This window comes from Hirundo rustica, chromosome 2 (genome assembly GCF_015227805.2).
Source record: "Hirundo rustica isolate bHirRus1 chromosome 2, bHirRus1.pri.v3, whole genome shotgun sequence".
In the NCBI taxonomy this organism is placed as follows: domain Eukaryota; kingdom Metazoa; phylum Chordata; class Aves; order Passeriformes; family Hirundinidae; genus Hirundo; species Hirundo rustica.
Window position 1 is genome coordinate 78,987,384 of NC_053451.1, and position 21,867 is coordinate 79,009,250.

A 21,867-nucleotide genomic window follows, 5' to 3' on the forward strand; every position below is an offset into this window, starting at 1 on the left:
GTATGGGCAGTATCATGCTGTGGTCATAGGTCACCTGAGTCTGGAGACCATCCTGCCTCCTTGACCATCCAGCCTTCAGGGGTGGCTGCTCCCTGCTTAGCTGTGTTGTCATTAATTCCCCACAAGAGCCCATGGGAAGAGGAATAAAGACTGGATTTTCTATTTTAAAGAGATTATATTTTGCATGATTTTTTTCATATTTTTGAAAAAAAACCACCTCACTCTCCGTGCCCCCCCCCCCCCCCCCCCCATTTCCCAGTGACAACCATATTCTGCTGCATCCAGAAGAAGCTCCTGTTTTGTTTCAGTGCTTTGAAATTATATTCTAATTACCCATTCCTCACTTAGGAACTCTTGAACTGAAAACTATTGGGCATTCAACTGTGTTGGTAAGAGGGGCTGAGCATGGTAGTTCCCTCCTCCCAGTGAAACCCTTGAGAATGAAGAAAACACACACACACACACAAAAACAAACGAAAAACCCAAACCCAGACAAAAAATATTCTTCAAAAATACACAATTTATTTTTTAAAAGACAACATTTATTTTTAAAAAACCAAGGACTGCAGGACGGGCATGAAGCCAATGCAGCCTGACTGGAACAAGTGGATCCAGGCTTTGTTGGGATTGACTGCCCAGGTGCGAGGGTCCCAAATGGCAGCTGAGGACCATTCCTATCTATCACCTGTGGACATTCATTCACAGGATCACCGAATGGGACAGGCTGGAAGGAACCACAGTCCAATCTCCCTGCTCAGGCAGGGTCATCCCAGAGCACGGCACAGGATCGTGCTCAGATGGTTCTTGGGTATCTCCAGTGAGGGAGACTCCGCAGCCTCTCTGGTCCGTCTGTTCCAGAGCTAAGTCATGGGCACAGTAAAGAAATCCATCCTCGTGTTCCGGTGGAACTTCCCGTGCATCAGCCTCTGTCCATTGCCCCTGGTCCTATTGCTCGGCACCGCCAAGCAGAGCCTGCCTCCATCCTTTTCGCACCCTCCCTTAAACACCGATAAACATTGACGAGGTCCCGTCTCAGCCCTCTCTTCCCGAGGCTGAACGGGCCCAGCCCTCTTAGCCTGTCCTGGTAAGAGAGACGCTCCAGTTCCTCGATCACTCTTGTCACCCTCCGCTGGGCCCGCTCGGGGAGCTCCCGTCTCTCTCGTCCTGCGGAGCCCAGAACCGGGCGCAGCACCCGTGCTGCCGCGAAGGCCGGGATCCCCGCCGCGGCCCCGCCGGCACGGCTCCTCCCGCATTCCCGGAGCTCGGAGCCGCGCTGCCGTGGCAACGGGGGCGCCGGACGCCCCGGAAGCGAACGCGCGCGCCGGCCCCGCCCCCCGTCGGCGCTCGCTCGGGCGGCCCCGCGCGCGGCGGGTGACGACGTGTCGCACGCGCGCGCGAGCGGGGAGCCGGAAGCGGCGCGGCCGCGTCAGGGCGGGCGCGGGCGGCGAGAGACGGAGCCGCGATCCCGCTGCCGCCCAGCGACCCCCGGCCCCGCCGCCCGACATGGCTCTGCGGCGGCTTCTCCTCGTCTTCGCCGCCTTGGCGGCGACCGCCGCGCCCGCCGCCGCCTTCTACCTGCCGGGCCTGGCGCCCGTCAACTTCTGCGAGGCCGGCAAGGAGAAGCCCGAGTGCAAGGTGAGCCCGGGGGGCGCCGAAGGAGAGGCCTGCGGTGCCGCCCGGGTGCTGCGCGGCCTGGGTGTTGTTCCCCTGGCGCGGGGGCTGCGCAGCGGGGTTTGTCCGGAGGGTTCGGAGCCGCCTCGCCGTGCCGTGCCGTGCCGTGCCGAGGCTCCCCGGCGGCGCGGGGGCTGTGGCTGCGGGGACTCGGAGCGGGGTCCGGTTCCCGCTCTGCTCGAGTTGCTCGCAGAACGGTTAAGGTTGGAAAGGACCTCTGGAGATCGTCTGGTCCAACCCCCTTGCCCAGGCACGGTCGCCGGGAGTAGGTGACACAGGAACGCGTATGAATGTCTCCAGAGGGGGAGACTCCGTGACCCTTTGGCAGCCTGTTCCAGAGTGCTCTGCCACCCTCAGTGTAAAGAAGTTCCTCCTCGTGTTGAGGTGTAACTTCTCGTGGTTTTGTTTATGGCCGTTGCTCCTTGAAAAGGAAATTGATGAGACAGGGGACCCAGGGGAATGGCAGAGGTGCTTGCCTGGCTCAGCTCTGGCCTCCTGGGAAGTAACAACGATCGTTCCGAGGGAAGGAGAGAGCTGTCGGCTCGTCCTGTGAGTTACCGCCACGTCGGGGAAGTAGAAAGCTCCGGCCGGTTATCTCTAGGGCCCTTTCAAATCCCTACAGGAAGGCTGCAGCAAGTAAGGATGGCAGTGACAGGTCATGCCGAGGGGAGAGTGTGTGATTCTTGGCAGGAGTGAGCAGCTGGTGGCTGGAGCAGAGATCAAAGTAAGCATCGAGTAACGCTTTCCTTGCTGTGTCTTCCTGCCTTCAGGAAGTTGAAGTGTAGGGGCTTCTAGGCCCCAGAGTGTCAAGTGAAGCTTAAACTTACCTTCATGCCTGCAGAAGTGACATGCAAAGTTTATAACCAAATAACTCATTTGTAAGGATATTGGTGGGGAGCATTAATGTAAATCTCCTCTGACAAAAGATCATCTTTGCCTCTTTGGAGCATCTTTCGAAGTTGTTTCCTGCTGCTGCAATGGAAATTACAGCAGACTATGCTTTAATACTTGAATGAGAAAGTTCAAGACCGATCAGTTTTATGATCCGTGGTCTTACTACTGTAGAAAGTGGCTGTTTGGCACTTTCTTAGCTCTCAGCTTCTGTGTTACATGAAACACTGGTTCATAATTCTTCAGAATAAGAGCCTGCTTAAACTGTATGCTTTTGGTAAATACCATGTGCTGACTTTATCCTTCTGCTGTCCTGAATCTGCAGAGCTGGGAATAAGCCAAGCACATAATGAAGGCACTTCGGTTGTAGTAGTAAAATATCCTGTGGATATTCTTTATAGAAGCACAGAAATGGTGTTTGGAAGTGGCCTCAGCAAGTCACATACTGCAGCCTCGTGCCAACAGCATGAGAGGACAGAAAGCACCGCTGTTGTCAACACTAGATCAACTCAGCTCTACCTTTGTTTAAGTAAGCTTTGGAAGCATCCAAACATCCATCTCCTCCCTGGGTGACCTGTTATAGTGCTGCACCACCCTCTTGAGGAATGGGTTTTTTTCAAATATAGGCTAAAACTTTCAAGATGCCGTTTGTGTCTTTTCACAACATCGCTGAAAACATTGCTATGTGTGGGTTATTCCTGTTTTAAGTTTGTAGAAGAAAGGTTTATTTTTTTAAGTCGGGTGGACCGCATAGCCTACTATCTTTTGTAACCAACCTGAGACATTTATGGGGTGATCTTTCTCAGATGTCTCAGCATCCGTATTCCTCATGTAACACGTACAGAATGTTTGTCTTCTGAGAATTTTATCATTTAATAAATGTGAGTGGGGTGCTTGGGTATTGTAAACGTACCACCAGCAGGCAGCTGAACACCTCCACTGCTGTAGTAATGCAAAAATTCTTCCTGCAGTTAGCTACCTCTTATCAATTTCCATATTAGACGTAGGCATATGGACAAGTCTACAGCACTCTTCACACCTAATTCTGTCCATGTAGTCTGCAGCTGAATGTCCTCTGGTCCCTGGTAAAGAAAAACGATAAATGTTTGGATTATTGCTGTATCATATTTATATAAGTGGATAAAATTAAGCTTCCTTGGACAGACTTAGTTTTTTACATTTCTCACAGAATTTTTGCAGTTATCACTGTTAATTGCAATGTCAGTAATAGTGAATTTTCCTCTGCCTGAGAATTTTGATCCACATGCCAGATCTCAATACCTACTGTTTGTCTGTTATGATCGCTGTGATCTCCTGTGCTGTGTTGAGGAGATGGGATGAGATGTTGTTAACAGGGTGTGTAGCTAAGAGCAATGAGACCCATGGCTTTCCCCCTTTCTCCAAGTTTCTTGCTAATCTGCTTGGGCAAGTTATTTTGGCTGCGTCTTCTGGTTTTGGTTGGATTATCATCAGAAATGGAATGGGATCTATGCAGACTTAAATAGTAATTCTTGCCTGAAGATTAAGAATCCTTACTCAGTTTTAAAAAATACTGATTGCTCCAAAAATGTTTGGTGTTGTATGGGAAATGGTTTATCAAATATGCTGATCTGCAATAATGCATGTAATTCTTGGGAAAAAATGCAGCATTCATGTAAATCTCCTCCAATGAAAAGGCCATGGTTCTGTGGCCAGCTGAGGCAGTCTAATTCCCTGCTGCTGAGAGTGAGAGATTTTGTTCCTGTCTTCCCATGGGCAATGTGTTCCTGTCCTCTGCATTGACCCAGCTGTGTTACACGTTATTTTTTGAGCTTAACATGGCCCAAAGCTATCCAACTTTTTGCCAGTTTAGTTTCCTGCTGTGTTAGCGAGTAGAAGTGGCTTACAGTATCATGGCAAGTGTGGCATGTATCACTATGCAGAGGTGAGCAGCAGGTCTTCGTGGCTTAGGGCAGGGGAAAGATGAGCCTCAAGGTGTGTCTTCACTTTGTGGGTCATGCCAACAGCTCAGAGAACTTCCTGTGTCTCCCAGGACTGCATCCTGGCTTGCACATGGAAAGCTAAAATATATCAGTAAAACAGTACCCAACTGAAGTATCTGAGCACAGATACATGTGAACATTTCCATCTTTTCTTTTCCTCCAGAATTTCTTGGTTTGACTAAACTTGAGTGAATTTTCATAGGGAGGAAATGCTCTTCTATTGGTAAGAAAATAGATGGCTTGATGTTGAAAGGGATAGGGCTTGTTCTTGAGGGCATTCACCTTTGTTTTGCTCTTCAGCTCTTGTTTGATTACAGAGTAAGACAGCTCAATTTGTGTTGTGGTTTAACCCTAACTGGCAACTAAGAACCACACAGCTGCTCGTTCCCTGTTGACCCCAGTGAGATGGTGAGAATTGGGGGGGAAAAGTAACTTGTGGGTTGAAATAAGAACAGTTTAATTGAAATAAAGTAAACATACTCATACTACTAATGATAGTAACAATAATAATTTTAATGAAAAGGAGAGAGAGAGAGGGTAATAAAACCCAGGCAAAACAAGTTGCAGAATACAATTGGTCACCACCCATTGATGGATTCCCATCCCAGTGATCATCCCCTTCCAGCCAACTCTCCCAGTTTATATACCAAACATGACATTCCACAGTATGGAGTGACCCTTTGGCCAGCTCAGGTCAGCTCCTCCTGGCCATGCTCCCTCCCAGCTTCTTGTGCTGCCAGAGCATGGGAAACTGAAAAGTCCTTGACTCAGGGTTAAGCACTGCTTAGCCGCAACTAAAACTTCAGTGTGTTATCACATTATTCCCTCATTGAATACAAAACACAGCACTGTACCAGCTACTAAGAAGAAAATTCTATCTCAGCCAAAGTGAGGACAGCCTGCTAAGGCTACTGTTTAAAAATTTTTTGGATAAGCCTTTTGCTGTTTAAGCCTTTTGGATTGGTTTACTGTGCAAGGAGATAACTGCCAAAAGCAGTGTAAGGCAAACGCTTGAAATTTATTGGAGCTGCAAGACTAGAATAAGGGAAGGGATTTTGAGACAGAGGGAAGAGTGGGAGACCTCTCCCTTTCCATAGAAGTGGGCTCGCCCATCTGTAATTAATGTATGTAGACCAACTGAAACCACAATAGACTGAATTTCAGGTTCTTGCTCAAGAGTTGATAGTTACTGAAAAACTTTTATAGGAAGGTAAATGTGGGTGTCCTTGCCTTCTCTTTGAAAATAGGTTCTGTTCAAACTTACAATGTATCAGTCTGAATACCTTGTTGAAATTCTTATAGTTCAATTTTTAGTTACTACACAGATTAAATTGTGGAACATCTTAATTACAAGGAGAAGTACTGGTCTCATCTGCACTTTCCTTCGTGTTCTTTCATGACCTATTACGCAAGACTTGTGGTGATGACTAATGTGGCTCTAACTTGGTACATTAAACTCAAACACTGGCAGCTGTGCTAAGGATATTACTTTTGTGCATGATTTCCTGCTATCTTGTAGCTGGAATGGTTACTTAGCCTGTAAGTGTTTTTGTCGTGTGGTCACTGCTTTTGTGATGGTTAGATAGTGCTTTACTTAAGCTCCCCGGGGGGTATGGTTCATTACACATCAAGATGTATGATTACACAAATCTTAACGTTTTCAGCTTTCCTTAACCTTATTCAAGCAAATCTATTTTTATATATCCATGGGAATTGAAGAAGTGCTTTAAATATAACTGCTGATTATCTCTGCTCTTTCAGTCTGGAATCGAGCTGTTTGTGAACAGACTTGACTCAGTTGAGTCTGTCCTGCCCTACGAATACACTGCGTAAGTATATTATACTGTTTGTGCCATTTTAATTATCTGTTTTTCCAAAAAAGTGGATTTAATTTGCCTAAAAGTATTATATACATCTGTTACAGCAGTGTGCCACTGAGGCATGGCTATTTATTTTACTGACATAAGTTTACAAAGACAGAATTTTGAATGAGCAGATGGATGCCTACATTGCTTCCTTGGTCTCAGTTGTCTTTGCTCATACTTTAGTGCACGAATTTATAGGCCCCCATGCAGGTTGAATCACTGCTGTAGTGTAACTTAAGGTTAAAATATTTGTGTATAAATATATGCTACTTTACTGCATTAGTTGTCACTGTAGATCAAAGTATTACCTCTGTCTTTAGTAGCCGATTCCAGATGAGTTAAAGTGGTAATGAGGTGCGAACATCCTATCAATTATCTTAATGAGGTGTTAAATGTTTTTTTTGTACACATCATAGGAGTGCACAAAATGTATCAGTGCCTGGTACAACTATGTAGTTTCTGCTATAAAGAATATTTTGAATATTAATATTGAAGAGCTTAAGCACCAGTTATGTCTACACTTTAAAGAACACAAATGTGATATATTTAAAAACAGACTGGAAAAACGTGGAGGATGTGCTATTAAATGTGTCGGTGAATAAAACTGTAATAACATGTTTAACAATGTTTATTGTAAGGGAGCTGTCTCTGTCTGTGTTATTATATTGTTTGGCTTAGTTTCCCTCAAATTCCAGAATCTGGCCTGCATGCTTTTTTCTGAGTCATTATTAAACTCTAGACGAAGATTTAATTCTTGTCTAAAATCTAATATTCAAATAGGAAACTTCTAATTACCCAAAGAAACTTACATTACAATGTTCTGATTAAGAGGTTTGATTGTTGATTCTGCTTTGTCTGGTTTATTTTCAAACCAGGATACTGATTTTCACACTTCACAGGTTAAATGAAGAAACAGTTGTCTACAGGGAAAGCTGTATAGTTCCTTCACTTGTGATGAACATGTTGTTTTGAGAACATTATTTGCAGCTGAGAATATTTTATTCATTTTTATTTTCTCTAATTCAGGTTTGATTTTTGTCAAGCAGAAGGAAAGAAGCGTCCGTCTGAAAATCTTGGCCAAGTCTTGTTCGGAGAGAGGATAGAACCGTCTCCTTACAGGGTTTGTTCTCTGACAGAGTGTTCAGTGATGTGTGCATTCAAATGTAACCAAAGGAGATCAGAATCTTGAAGATGATTTTTCACAAGGGTTTTATCTGAGAAAGCTTCAGCATCTGAAATTTCACACGATAGAAATCTGACAGTTTAACCTAATTGTAACTGCTTTGCATCGTGGTGCTGTAGCCTAAACTGCTGTGCAGGATATCTTCTCTCCTTGGGATCTGACAAAATCTGATTATTGCTGCTCAGCACTCTTGTTTCTTGGAAGCAGATCTGAAAATATTGCATCCATAAAACAAAGGAATTAAAAATGATGTTAGCTTGCTGCTCTTTTCTGGTGACCGAAGCTCTCACATTCTCTTCTACAGAGGTAGTAGGAGAGAAAGTTATCAATTGAAGCTACCTGTGACAGCATGGCTACTGTGAGGTCGAATGACTTGTCTGGTAAATCATGACAGAAAATGTGTTTTAGTCAGTAACAAGGAGCTCTTGCTGTAGGGCTCCTGCAGTGAGCACAGGAGTGGTTTATAGCACGCACTGATATAAAAACCTCCTCTGGAGGGTTAATGTACCTAGTCTCAGTAATTTGTTAGGTGTTTTCATTATAATAGTATAGGCAATGAAAGGTATAGGAGAAATTGTTATATACTGAAATAAGGTGGTTTGTTACCACCTTTTTGCTCATGAGTCTTTCATTTTTCTTAGTTCACATTCAACAAGAAGGAGACATGTAAATCTGTTTGTACAAAAACATATGATACCACAAAGCCAGAGGATAAACAGAAATTAGACTTTTTGAAAAAAAGTATGCTGCTGAATTATCAACATCACTGGTAAGTTGGTTTAAAAATTCAGAGATTGGTTAATGTAGTATGTTGGTGGTAATTTAGTTTATACTTTTGTATTTGCAAGTTAATACAGATGGAACATTCGATATGTGCACCTAATTTTTTCCCCTTTTGTTTTTGCATAAAATGTTGTATTGTTGGTTGTCTTCATAAAAAAAATTACCTTCACTTGAAGGATAAGCACTAGGAACAATGGAAATGAATCTGTTTCTAAACAAAGTTTTGTGCTTACTGTAAAATACTGCTGCTTTTTTTCACCTCTAAATGTAGAAGTTAGTCGTGCCTTAGCTTGAGGAAAGTCTTACAGGACCTTTATCTGTTGCTATGTTGACTTTGTTTTCCTTGAAAGCCCTTGCACTCACCTTCGAATGCTGTGTCCAGGAGACAAGATCAACAGTTCTGAAAGACTTTTACGCAATGTTTGTTTCTTGTCTATGAATGTGGAAGGGAAAGGTGGCCAATGAAAACTAATTAATGAAATAATTTTTGGGAATGCATAAATACTTGGACCTTTCCTGTTCGCTGAGCCTCTTTGTAACCATCTGATTGACCTTGGAGCTTGCTGGGGCTCTTTTCAGCTCAGACGTTGAATCTGATGAGCATTAAGGGTGGGGCAAGGCTGAATGTGTGTGCTGAATCTCAGGCAGATTTTCAGTTTCCAAACACTGCACCCACATCTAAGAACTGGGAAATGTTTATCAGCAGGCTGTCTTGACACTTGCAATACCCTGCCACGTTATCAGTGTGTATTTAGTGCTTGACATGTTGGCATGCTCTGCCAACAGCAGCTTTCAGGTGCAAGGATAGAAGGAACAACTTGGGCGTGAGTTCCTGAGGCATGTCTTTGCAAGGAATGCATGAGCATCATTAACTGATGTCACTCAGAGGTATGCCCTAATTCCAAATATGGGCCTCCTGCTTTATGGGAACAAATGTGTTAGTCTCCATCTAATTGGATTTAAACTTTCTTGGTATTTTAGTAAAAATGCAGGTTAAGTGTTGCCACTGTCATTAACTATTTTTCTGTAATGTCATATTCCGTTCCTGCAAATTTGAAACAGATGGGAAGGCAACAAGTGCATTTTCTACTGCTTTCAGGAGCTAATATGGGATACCCTTTTGTGAGGATAAACTGTGGTTCACTGACTTAAATTCTGGGAAGCTCTTGAAAATGAATGTAGGAATTTGATAAGTTACGTCAGGAGAGTTCACAGGCAATGGTCATATGCTCATAGGTGAACAAGGAAGCCATAAAGAAACTCTGAAATGTACAGCTACTTTGGCAAGGATTTAAAGTGTATATGCCTAATGCTAAAATAAGTGGAGCTGCAAACATGCTGGACTTGATTATATTCCTCTTAAATACTGCATATGTTTGTAATATTTGCACCACTTACCACTCAGCCGTAATGCATGTGAGTCTGGCATAAAAGACTCAGCTGTAAAAGGTTGTGTATGTTTTGGTGCATAAGTTAAAAATAGCTTCCCAAGGCTATGAGGCTTGAAAGAAATTAATCTTTTTTAGGAAAGCCCATAACTTAAGCTGATATAAGCTGAAACATAACTGTGTAAAACTAATCATACAAAAAAGTACTTCCGACTGGCTTGGGTTTTTTTCCCTGCGGATAAAATTGTTTAAAAAATATACTTAGTGTATTCAAGTATACTTTTTTCTTTTAACCAGGACTGTTGAGATTTAAGTAAGATATGAGTCTGGTTTTCTGTGTGAAAACTTCCCTTGAAATTTAGGTTATTTCTTAGTTATTTTAATGGCATTTTTATTTTTTTTTTTTCATTTTTTTTTTTTTCTTTTTTTTTCTTTTTTTTTTCTTTTTTTTTTTTTCCCACTGCCCTAAAACTTTAGGACCAGTGAAAAATCCCTGGTTATGTCTGTTAGTACCCCTTAGCCACAGCTTCACAAAGTGGCAGTGGTTGGATTTTATGATTAATGATGGATGCTCCAGGAGCATGGTGCAGAGGTATGTTGTACAGTGATCAACAAGGTAGCATAAGTGAGGGTTATTATCCAGCTTCAATTTGTCATGAAATTCCTGGGGAACACAGATGGTGCAAAGTACTTTTAAGGTTTCAAAAGCCACTTAATAAGATTAGGAACTGACATACTGAATTGGACTCAACAGCTATACTGATATCTTGGCTGACAATGTTCATCACCAGATGTTCTTGAGAGACATATAAGAACACTGTTGAATAGCGTATTTGCTCCACATGTATAATCTCTTCAAGTCATTTTAAATTTGAAGATTAGCTGTGAAAAATGATTTGCTACTTAAACTATCAATTTGTTCCGGCATTGCTGCTTGAAGGCAGCTCAGTATGTCTTTGCTGCATAGATGCAAAGGAAAGCCTTTATCCATACCAAACTTACTTGGAATATGTTAATGTTGCTTTGATTTGATTAGGAGATGAAAACACTAGCAAAAGTGAGCAATTGCTCTAGCATATGTTATGGAGATAAAATTTCAAATATACCAGCACAAAATTGTTTGCATGGAAAAGACCTCTAAGATCATTGAGTCCAAATGTCTGGTGGATTGACCCTGGCTGGATACTAGGTGCCCACCAGAGCTCCTTCGTCACTCCCCTCCTCAAGTGGACAAGGGAGGGAAAATGTAGTGAAAGGGTCAAGATAAGGTAGGGAGATATCACTCATCAACTACTGTAATGGGCAGACTCATATTAGGGAATTTAATTTATTACCAGTCAAATCAGAGAAGGGTAATGGGAAATTAATCCAAATCTTAACACTCCTTCTCCCCACTACTCCCTTCTTCTAGGCTCAGCCTCACTTCCAGTTTTCACCACCTCCTCCCCACAGGGGCACAGGGAATAGGAATTGAGTCAGTTCATCGCACACTGTCTGCCACTCCTTCTTCCTCAGGGTCAGGACTCCCCATAATCTGCCCTTGCTCCAGTGTGGGTTGCTCCCATGGAAGAGTTTTTAATGAACTTCCCCAAGTCAAGTCCTTTCCATGGGCTGCAGCTCTTCAATAACTGCTCCAGTGTGGGTCCCTTTCATGGGGGGCAGTCCTTCAAGAAGAGGCTGCTCCAGCATGGGTCTCCCATGGGTTCACAGCGAGCCTGCTGCAGAGTGGGCTCACCTTTCCGTAGGGCCACAGATCCTGCCAGGAGCCTGCTCCAGTGTGGGTTTCCCGTGGGACCACAGCCTCCTTCAGGGCACATCCAGCTGCTCTGATGTGGGGTCCTCCATGGGCTGCAGGTAGTTTATCTGCTGCCCTGTGGTCTTCCATGAGCTGCAAGGGGACAGCCTGACTCACCATGGGCTGCACCACGGGCTGCTGGGGAATCTCTGCTCCTATGGCTGGAGCATTTCTTCCCCTCCTTCTCCACTGACCTTGGTGTCTAGAGAGTTGTACATATTCCCACTCATCTCTCCAGCTGCAGATGCTGTTGTGAAGGGGTTTTTTTCCCTTTCCTAAATCTGTTTCCCAGAGGTGCTGCCTCTGGTCACTTACGGGCTTGGCCTTGGCCAGCAGGGAGTCTGTTGAAGCCGGCTGGCACTGGCTCTCTCAGACATGGGAGCTCTTACAAAAACTTCTGATACCCCCCCGCCAGCCAAAACCTTGCCACACAAACCAAATACAAACACTAACCTAACACTGCCAATTCCACCACTAAACCATGTCCCTAAGTGTCATATCTAGTCTTAAATGGTTCTGAGGTTGATGACTCCATCACTTCCCTGGACAGCCTGTTCCAATGCCTGACCACCCTTTCTGTGAAGAAAATTTTTCTTATATGTAACCTGAACCTGTCTTGGCACAACATGGGGTTATTTCTTCTCTTCCTGTCGTTAGTTGCCTGGGAAAAGTGGCTGACCTCCACCTTAAACATATGTCACCCTTTTGAAGATAGCAATATAATGTCTCTTGAGCCTGCTTTTCTCCAGACTAAACAACTCAGCCACTCATCATAAGGCCCTTCCCCAGTTTTGTTGCCCTTCTCTGGACACTTTCCAGCACCTCAGTGTCTTTCTAGTAGTGAGTGGCACAGAACTGAACGCTGTATTTGAAGTGTGGCCTCCCCAGTGCGGAGTACAGGGGGACAGTCCCTGTCCTGGTCCAGCTGGCCACACTATTGCTGATACAGGCCAGGATGACACTGGCCTCCTGGGCCACCTGGGCTCACTGCTGGCTCATGTTCAACGTCTCTGGACCAGCACCCCAGGTCCTTTTCTGCTGGGCAGTTTTTTTCAGCCTCTCTTGCCCCAGCCTGTAGTACTACATGGGTCTGTGGTGACCCACGTGCAGAACCCAGCACTTGGCCTTGTTGAACTTCATGCCATTGGCCTCATATAATATAGTCAAAGTGTAATGCATCTAAATCTAATTTGCAACTTCGTTGTACCGTGTAGTAGCATGGTGAAGTGAATAGGAATTGGTTGGTGCTGCTGCTGCTTGCAGCTGTGACAGTCTTTGGAATCTCCTGAAAACCTGGCAACTCTTGTTTTTGTAGGGCCTGTCTTCACCTTTTCTACTGTGTCAATATAAACCAAGAATACTGCAGTTTATTTCTGCTGGGTAGCTACCGGTAGGGATTATGCAGCTCTCTCCATGTTGCATGGATAAAGGCAGCACCTACCACTCTTTCCTCCCCTGTCTGCTGATGTGCTTTGAAAAGTAGTGCTAATTTAGAGGCTGTTCCAATATGCAGCAGATTCAATAGTGCTTTGTTTTTGTTATCTGAAGTCATAATTCCTGTGTTTAATTAATATTTAAAAGTATCTTTAAGACACTTAATTGTAAAGACATTCAGTAGCTTGATAAGTTGTACAAAATTATGTTAACTTTGAGTGGGATGTCCTTTTTTGGTTTAGTGATGCACAAAATGTGGCAATTGTCTAATGTCTTCATATATAAAGTTTATTAATATACCTTTGAAAATACACAATGGGCAATTAATGCTGGTAGATACTGAATTTTAAGTCTTCTTTACATTACATATTTTGGGGATTTCTCTTTTAGCTAATTAAAATACTTCATAAAACATAAGTTGGTGTAGGGTCTTCTAGTAGTTCCTTTTATGAACTTTATAACTTTCTGCAGCTCATCATGGGAATGTGCACTTGCACAGATATTTCATTGAAACTGGCCTATAAACCCCCCTGGTTTTAGGTAATGAGTATAAATCATGTGAGACAGTAATACAAAAGCAGCAAGTTTGAAAGTTATTATTTCCCCAGTTGTTTGATGGCTTACAAATTTTTGGTAATGCAAATCATCTAATTAAAATATTGCATACTCTTTGGTAGCTATAAATAAAATTAACGATTAGGAATTCACTTAAAGAAACAAATAAAGAAAAAGTTTTGAGAGCGCCATGAAAAATGTATATTGCAGTGGAAGAACAATGAGGAAACTGGAGAATTAATAATATGTGATGTAGGCTTTTTTTTTTAATTTTGTGTTTTGTCTTAAACATGAAATTGTCAATTTTAACTGGTTTAGAAAAATTGGTGATTTTGGCCATTTTTTAAAGACAAAATAATAAGAAGCTAAATTGTTACAGCTTTGGACTGGACGAGTTTTCTGCCTTGAGCTGTTTTTCTAAGGGGTCTTCATGAAACAGTGCACTGAATAGAGTGGTTTCAGTTGAAGAGCTACATGCTTGTAACTCGTTTGGAACTTGGATTGTCAATCGGTGCAGTTCCAGGGGTAGTAGTATTCTTGTAGGTAATATTCAGTGATGAATGGAGCAAAGTTAGATTAATGTTAATCTGGTTTTGTTTCCATTGCACTGTGTATTTTGAAAAATTGTGAAGTGTCACTCTGTCATTTTCAGGATTGTGGACAACATGCCTGTGACGTGGTGTTATGATGTGGAAGATGGTCAGAGGTTCTGTAATCCTGGTTTTCCTATTGGCTGTTATATTACAGAAGATGGCCGTCCAAAAGATGCCTGTGTTATTAATGTATGTTTGTGCAATTATATATTTTTAATACCCCTTTTTACTAATTTAGGGACTAGCATTTCTCCTGTGTCAGGTGAGTCCCTGCTACTTTAAGTTCCCACGTTGCCTAAAAATAGGCAAGTGGTTTTGGTCTCTGCAAGTACTACAATTTGAAAGTCTGATCTAAGCCTGAGAACCTTGTTTCTGATGCTGCATAGTACAGAAGGACTCTAAAAGATCAAGGGATGAGCATGCATAGCATTTAGTACATATGGAGGGTAAAGGTGAAGGAAAGCATGTCATCCTTCATTGCCTAAGAAATTGAAACGTTTGAAAGCTTGGACTTTACATATTTGTGGGATAGAAGGCTTTTCATGGAAGCAGTTTTGCATAGGTGTGTTTGTACCTCTGCATACTTTTCAAAGGTTTGCTTTCCCTAAAATTGGGAGCTGATGGAAAAAGACATAAGATTTCTGCATGAGCAAAGATTCTCTTGTGATAGATGATATAGTGGTGGAAGTCCAGATACGTGCGCTGAAAGCATTAGGGAGATAAGAATACACAGAAAGTCCAGGAAGTCTTTAGGCTACCACAGACCTCTTCCATGGCAAGATCACTAAGAACTTGGAATAGGTTTTTGGGTTTTTTCAAAATGGTTGGTTTTACCTAATAGATCTTACCAGAGAACAATTTCTGTGGTTACCAATTTTGTTTAATTGCCTCCAAAATGAGTTCGTTTCAGGGGCTCCATATGAATGGATGAATTTATGAGCAAATATGTAATCTGGCAATATTATTTTAATTTTAATGCTTACTTTAATAAAAGGAAAATAACCTTTGAAGGAATAGCTGATGTACTGTAGAAGAACGCTTCATTTATGTAACTATTCTTAAAATGTGGTGCTTTACAGAAAAGGTGGGGATAGAGCCCTTTAGAGGTACTAACTGAATTTCAGCAGACATAGCTGTTGAATTTCATGTGAGTTTAACGACCTCTCTAACTGACCAAGTTCCAAGGTGATGTTTCTCTTCACCTGAGGTTTGCATTCAGCATTCTTGACTGCTGCTTGCTGTTCATTCCTGTGCTTCTTTGATTTCAAAGGTGGTTCTGCCACAGAGGGCATTTATTTGCATTGTTTATCTTGGGAGGTTCTGTTTAATTTTTGAAAAATATACTCATTGTTTTAAAATAGCTGATGTTTATGAAATTATTCTGATAACAAAAGTTATCACATAGTTATCTATTCAGTTTGCTACTTAAATAGGACATCTTCAGTTAGAGAAGTTTATTAATAAATATATATTAAATATTTTAAATTATATTTTCTACTTTTCAATTGTACTAGACTGTTCTTAGCATTAACTTTTCTAATTTGCGCTTTTAATGCAGGAAGGCAATTTATAATTCCCAATATCTCACATACATATTTTAGGAGAACTTCTGACAGAAAAACTGTATGCAGTCTAAAATTCTGTTATGCAAGCTTCTGTATAAGGCTTTGATATGTCTGTGTTTTTTATTGTTTAATATAACCTTTTGTCATTGCAGTCAGAATTTCATGAAAAAGATACCTTCTATATTTTCAACCATGTTGACATAAAAATATTTTACCATGTTGTGGAAAATGAAGCTCTGGGAGCAAGACTAGTTGCTGCTAAACTTGAACCAAAAAGGTTAGTAGCTGAAAGTAACTTGTCATCAAAAAGTGATCCATTCCAAGACACTTGCTTTGATCTGGGAACCTGTTGCTAGTCAGAAATGCTTTCAGATATGTGACCTGTAGATTACCTCCCCTGTTGATTGATGTACTGTAGTTAGGACAGTCTCATGTAATTTTGTTCTGAATTTGATGGACCTTGGTGCACTTTTTCCTATTTGGACCAAGAAAAGGTAAAATAAAACCTGTAAGTGTTTGTGGGGTGTGATGAATGTGTGTGTGCATGCATATAGAGCCCTAATTTCCCTACCAAGGAGTATTCTGTCTTGTATCAGAATAGGGCACCAGTGCCTGCTGCAGGCTTGACTGGAGTGCAAGATTTGATGTCTTCAACAATCAGGATTTGAATAGAAAAATTTCACAGATAGACTCATCAGCTGTTCTGGTATCTATGTGGCTTTTACACAACTGGTGTCTGTTGTATTATTTCTTAGCATCTTGTCTTTCATGGTATAACTGAGCTTGTTGCATTGTTGGTTCAGTTGAAAGTTTGTGATTTTTTTTGACAGAAGTCAGTAATTCTGGTGGTGTAACTTTTTTAATGCTTTGGAGGTTCATAGCAATACCAAGGCTTCTTTCATTTTTGGTACTTGCCTTAGTGCCTGTGCTCTTTTTAGAAGAGACAAGTCTTGTTTAAGAAGTTCAAATTTCAAAATTTCCTGAACTTAGGATATGTTCCTTATGAGTTCTGAAATTTATGAGACATTAAGTACAATTCTTACATGTAAGGGAAGAATCCTTGGTATGCTTTTCTAAGATGAATGAATTCTTTCTTAAGAACGTTGTCAGTGAAGTGGCTTTCATTCTGTGTCTTTTCTTCCTGCAGTTACAAGCACACTCACCCAGACAACCCCGACTGCTCAGGACTACCTATGGATATAAGTAATAAGGCTAGTGGAGAAGTCAAAATTGCCTACACATACTCAGTTAGTTTTCATGTGAGTAGTAAGATTTCTGTGGTAGTTACCTCCTAAAATCATGCATTAATACTATGAGTTGTAAAGATGGACAATTAAAATTAGCTCAGCATAGTAAGTCTGTAGTTTTAAAACTTTATTCAAACTGGAATGTCAGAGGTGGCTTGGAATTTAACCACATATATTACCCTATTGCATACCAACACACAGAGTGGATGTGAAACACATATGTGGTTTTTAAAAGAGTCACACTTTCCATATCTGCCTAGGTTGTCTGGTAGATTATTTTTCAATCCAAGTTCTTAAGTCTGAGAAATTGTGTGTTTCAGCAAACTACTGTTGTAGGTAGGTTGAAGATTACTGTTTTCTCTCCTTCTCCTGCAAAAGCTGCCTTCTCTCTAAGGTCTTCCTCCCATGGAAACCTGCGAAAGAGTAGGAAGCTGGCAGTCTTTGTTCTACTACTCTACTTACTATATAAAAGAAGAGCAGCAGTATCTCAGGCAACTGCAGGCAGCAATGATAGCTGAATATTTCTCATTCTGCTGACAAACAAGAGAGGAAGGTTTTGATTATGTTTTGTTTTTCTGTAGATGGAGTTTGCTGGACAAACTGTTTATCAAAGTTTCCTGCTCTTTCTCAAACTGTTTCCATGTTACTCTGTGTTCAAAGTACAATAAATAGTATAAGAAGGGAGGTATCATATTATGTATATGCTACATAATTGTCTTTGGAGAAATTATATCAGTTACGGTACTGAAATGAATTTGTATGCCGAAAAGCAAGTATTTCTGGAAACCTGTTAGGCATTAGTAATTAGGAGTGACCTTGGTTTTATATTATTTTATTGTTTGTCCTTAAAAATTACATGTCCAGTTGTGTGTGTGCAAATGTCTTGTGCACAGTTTTACATCAATTGGAGGTAGTCATCTGAATTTCAATTGGGTTGACAGACTAGGTCACCTCAGGAAGACCAAAAAAAGGCAGTTTAGGTATGGGGGAAAATGCAGTTCTGTCCCAGACTCATTGATACTTGTTTAGAAATTTGTTGCTTGCTTTGAGACATGGATTTATTATCTCAGTGATCTAGATACATGATTTTGACTAAATTTGTTAACCCACTGGGTTTTTGTCAAAAACCTAGCTTTACTGGATAGCACTCTTGCCCTTGTCTGTTATAAATTACTGAAATAACGATCTATCAGACACCTAGCCAATTTTATTAGTTAATAACAGTGTTTATGATGTTTTTAATAGCCATCTTCACCTTGATTAGCACTGTCTATTCCTTTTTTCCTGTTTATTCTGCAAAATAAAACCAAGAAATGTTCTTTTTGAGGTGTTTCTCATCAATGAATGTTCATTTTGAGTAAGTTTAGTCTGTTACTTGGAGGAATAATTTGCTTCCCTCTGCTAACAGTGTAAATAGTGCAGTATCGTCTCCTCACCTGTCCTGCAGTAAAAGCTGTTTGTAATGGGATTGGTGGTTGGTACAGAAATAAGATTGTATGCAAGCAAAGGATAATTTGGGCAGAGCATGATCTAGAAAGTGAGGTATTATGCTGGAGACTGCATAGCTTAGTTTCTCAGTATGTGGACTTACATGTGCTAAATAATGTATGTTCTTTCATTATTCTGCTAGTCCATTCCAGATGAACTAATACAGTTCTTGAAGGGAGTACGCACAATTAAATTAATTTAAGCCTTAATGTCTTAAGAAGACACGGGTGCTCAAATTCAGAAAATATTTTGGTTTAGATTCTCAGGTCAAATCTTATGCTTGCTCTAGGTAGCTAGTATCAAACTATTCCCTGTAAGACATAGAACTTGAAATTTCAGTTAGTCACGAGATTTTAGATTGCTTTGCTTGAACATCAACTTTTAAATGTAAAAGTTGGATACTGACTGTATCTGAAGTTCATGTGTTTACTCTTTCAGGAAGAAAAAGCTATCAGGTGGGCATCAAGATGGGATTATATTTTGGAATCCATGCCTCACACTCACATCCAGTGGTTTAGGTAAGAAGGAAGTTTATTGTACTGAAGTGTTTACATTGCAGTTTGAATGATGATTTTAATCTTTTTTTTTTTTTTTTTTTTTCAGTATTATGAATTCACTAGTGATTGTCCTCTTTCTGTCTGGAATGGTAGCTATGATTATGTTGAGGACACTGCATAAAGATATTGCAAGATACAATCAGATGGATTCCACTGTAAGTCAAAAATGTAGCTCCTAAAATTTCTTTGGAATGTAATTTTTTCAGTTAAATGTGTAGCTGTAACAGGCTATTTAAATTGCAATTTACTGTATTAAGATAGATGTATTTCTTTAACAGGAAGATGCTCAAGAAGAATTTGGCTGGAAGCTGGTTCATGGTGATATTTTCAGGCCCCCAAGAAAAGGAATGCTGTTGTCAGTTTTTCTAGGCTCTGGCACACAAATCCTAATAATGACTTTTGTTACCCTGTGTAAGTAAACTGGGAAGGATTTAGTTAATTGTACATGATTTTTCACTGCTAACTGCACGGCGCTAGTAAAAATAGCAGTATTGTTTTTCCTAGAAATTTCATAAAAGTCATTAGAAACAGCTGAGGTAGTAGACATGCAACTTAGTATGCACAGATTTTAAGGTAACTGATGTACTGGCTTTAAGTCAAACATATAGTCTAAGGTTTCTAACATATTTTCTAAAATTGTGCATCTCTGCTTCACAGTTTTTGCTTGCCTGGGATTTTTGTCACCTGCCAACAGGGGAGCTCTAATGACCTGTGCTGTAGTTCTGTGGGTACTGCTTGGAACTCCAGCCGGTTACGTTGCTGCCAGATTCTACAAATGTGAGTAACAGTTACTGAAAATGACAAGGCTTAAGTTCATTAGCGTAAATTGCCGTTACAGACCTGATTTTATTTTGCTGCACTGTTTGTAGCTTCCCTTAGGGCAACTTGGAGAAATGTACTTACCTTAACAACAGAATACATGTATACATATACACATACACACACACACATATATATATATAAAAATAAATAAAAAACACTTAACGTAGTTACACTGGTTTTGATGTGATCATGCCTAAAGACCCTGAATTGCTCTTGCTGCTGTGTATTTGTGAAATTAAATAGTATTAGTCCTAAAGTCATTACGTCTTTACATCAGACCATTTTCTGCTTCTGTTTCCTGTCACTGCGGGGACAGTGTAAACCTGCATTTAGTTTTAGCCGTGGATGTTGCTTCGTAACACACACCTGCACCCCCAAATCTTGAACCTCGGTTGTTGCATGCCTGAGATTTGTGACCTCTTTTTAGCTAGCTCCCAGGTATTTTGGAGAATAATGCCTGTCAGATTGTGGCTGGAGAAGGATTGTTACGTGTTCTGTAGTTGTAGAAACCAACCCTGTGGTGTTTGGGCCCCTGACAGGAGTTAGTTGTTACCATTTTCCCTCAGTGATCCCAGCTATTGTTTCAAGACCTGTCTGCCTACCAGCCTCAGATGGTTTATCCCTTTATCCTCCAATTTATTTTAAGGTGAAGCGTGGCATTCCACATACAGCTTGTTTTAATTACCTTACTCAAGGTGAAAGGTTTTTTGACTGAGAGAGATGGATCTTTTGGACTCTTTACTTGTGAATATACGGGGCTAGAGGAGAAGTTTATTTCAGAACTTCAGCCTGACAGTAGATATTGGAGTTCCTCCTTCTAACCATTTTGTAATTTTCATGTGGGGAAAACCAGTGGGAAAAGTGAGTTTGTATCTTGTAGGGAGTTTTTACACAGTGGTTGTGACATGATAGTGAAGTATTCCTAATATCCAAGCCAGTTAGATTTAAACGGAAGGAAATTTTAGTCCTAAGAGCAGAATTGAGGATAGAATTTTTCTTTATATTGTGGTGTCTACTGTGTGTTTTGAAGGATATTTTGAAGTGTATTGATGGTAAATTGAATCCTGTGTCTTTGGTGTATTTATTAATGATAAAATTTCGTATTTTACTTTCTGAGAATCACTTAGTTGATACTTGAATGTCGTGTTTAACTGCTAAGACAGTGAATGATCCAGAGATGTTTTTTTATAACAGGAGGTGGCTTATACCCTGTTACAGAGCATGTAAACATGAATGGGAGTTTTTTTATAGTATACAAATAAAGTAATGTGAGGCATAAACCAAAATGCAACTGAAATGGATAACCGGTTTTAAAAGTTGGGGTTTTTTATTTAAAATTGCATTTAAAAAGGGAAACGTGATTTGAAATTAAATGGTTAATCTTAATAACTGCTGTCACGTTCTACCAAGTTTTTATGAAGAAATAGAAACTTAATTAAAATCACTCTAACCATAATCACTTCTGACTCTTGAAATAAAGAAGCATGTCATTATGGCAGTGCTCAGATGAAATTATCAGCTTCACTGCACTCCAGCAGGGTATTTTCATTTGAAAGTACACTGACTAGAATTTTTATCAGCATAGTGCAAATTCATAAAGATTTTCTTAATAAAGCTGTCTTTAGTCTTTTGGTGTCACCACTGCTTAATGCTGTTAAGACTCAAGAAAACATCACTACTTCTCTAAGTGTGTTAGTTTTGACTCTTCTGTAAGATTCATAGGCAAGAATTATTTCAAGAAAACTGTTGAGCTTGGTTTTCACATATTCATGTATCTTTACCTACTGAAACCTGCAGTGAAATGCTAGAAAAAGCTTAAATTTCTTAATCGCTCCAGGTTTAAAATATTTTTAAACACTTGAGAAATACTGCAAATCTGCTCCCTCCTTTTAGTAGATAAAGTAGTCAGAGACACAGTTTTAGTTGAATGCCTTTCCTGACCTTGGTCTGAGACATTTTCCTTTGAAGTTCTGTAGTTAAGCAATAGGATACAGAAACCTAATTTTATTAATGAATATTTAGTTTACTGTTTTAAATTTGAGCATGAT

At 40.7% G+C, this 21,867-nt stretch overlaps 1 protein-coding gene across 2 annotated transcripts in view; it reads left to right on the forward strand.

Moving 5' to 3' along the window:
- Positions 1-1,397: 1,397 nt before the first annotated feature.
- TM9SF2 (transmembrane 9 superfamily member 2) overlaps positions 1,398-21,867 on the forward strand; it is a 29,669-nt gene continuing 9,199 nt past the window's right edge. The window contains exons 1-11 of one of the 2 annotated variants that reach the window (XM_040055407.2): positions 1,398-1,635; positions 6,306-6,373; positions 7,436-7,529; positions 8,234-8,361; positions 14,200-14,329; positions 15,858-15,982; positions 16,853-16,964; positions 18,879-18,958; positions 19,044-19,152; positions 19,276-19,408; positions 19,655-19,774. In XM_040055407.2, coding sequence (XP_039911341.1) covers positions 1,504-1,635; positions 6,306-6,373; positions 7,436-7,529; positions 8,234-8,361; positions 14,200-14,329; positions 15,858-15,982; positions 16,853-16,964; positions 18,879-18,958; positions 19,044-19,152; positions 19,276-19,408; positions 19,655-19,774 — 1,231 coding nt within the window. In that variant the 5' untranslated portion in view covers positions 1,398-1,503. The remainder of the gene's footprint in view (positions 1,636-6,305; positions 6,374-7,435; positions 7,530-8,233; positions 8,362-14,199; positions 14,330-15,857; positions 15,983-16,852; positions 16,965-18,878; positions 18,959-19,043; positions 19,153-19,275; positions 19,409-19,654; positions 19,775-21,867) is intronic. The other variant, XM_058419313.1, reaches the window with a different exon arrangement.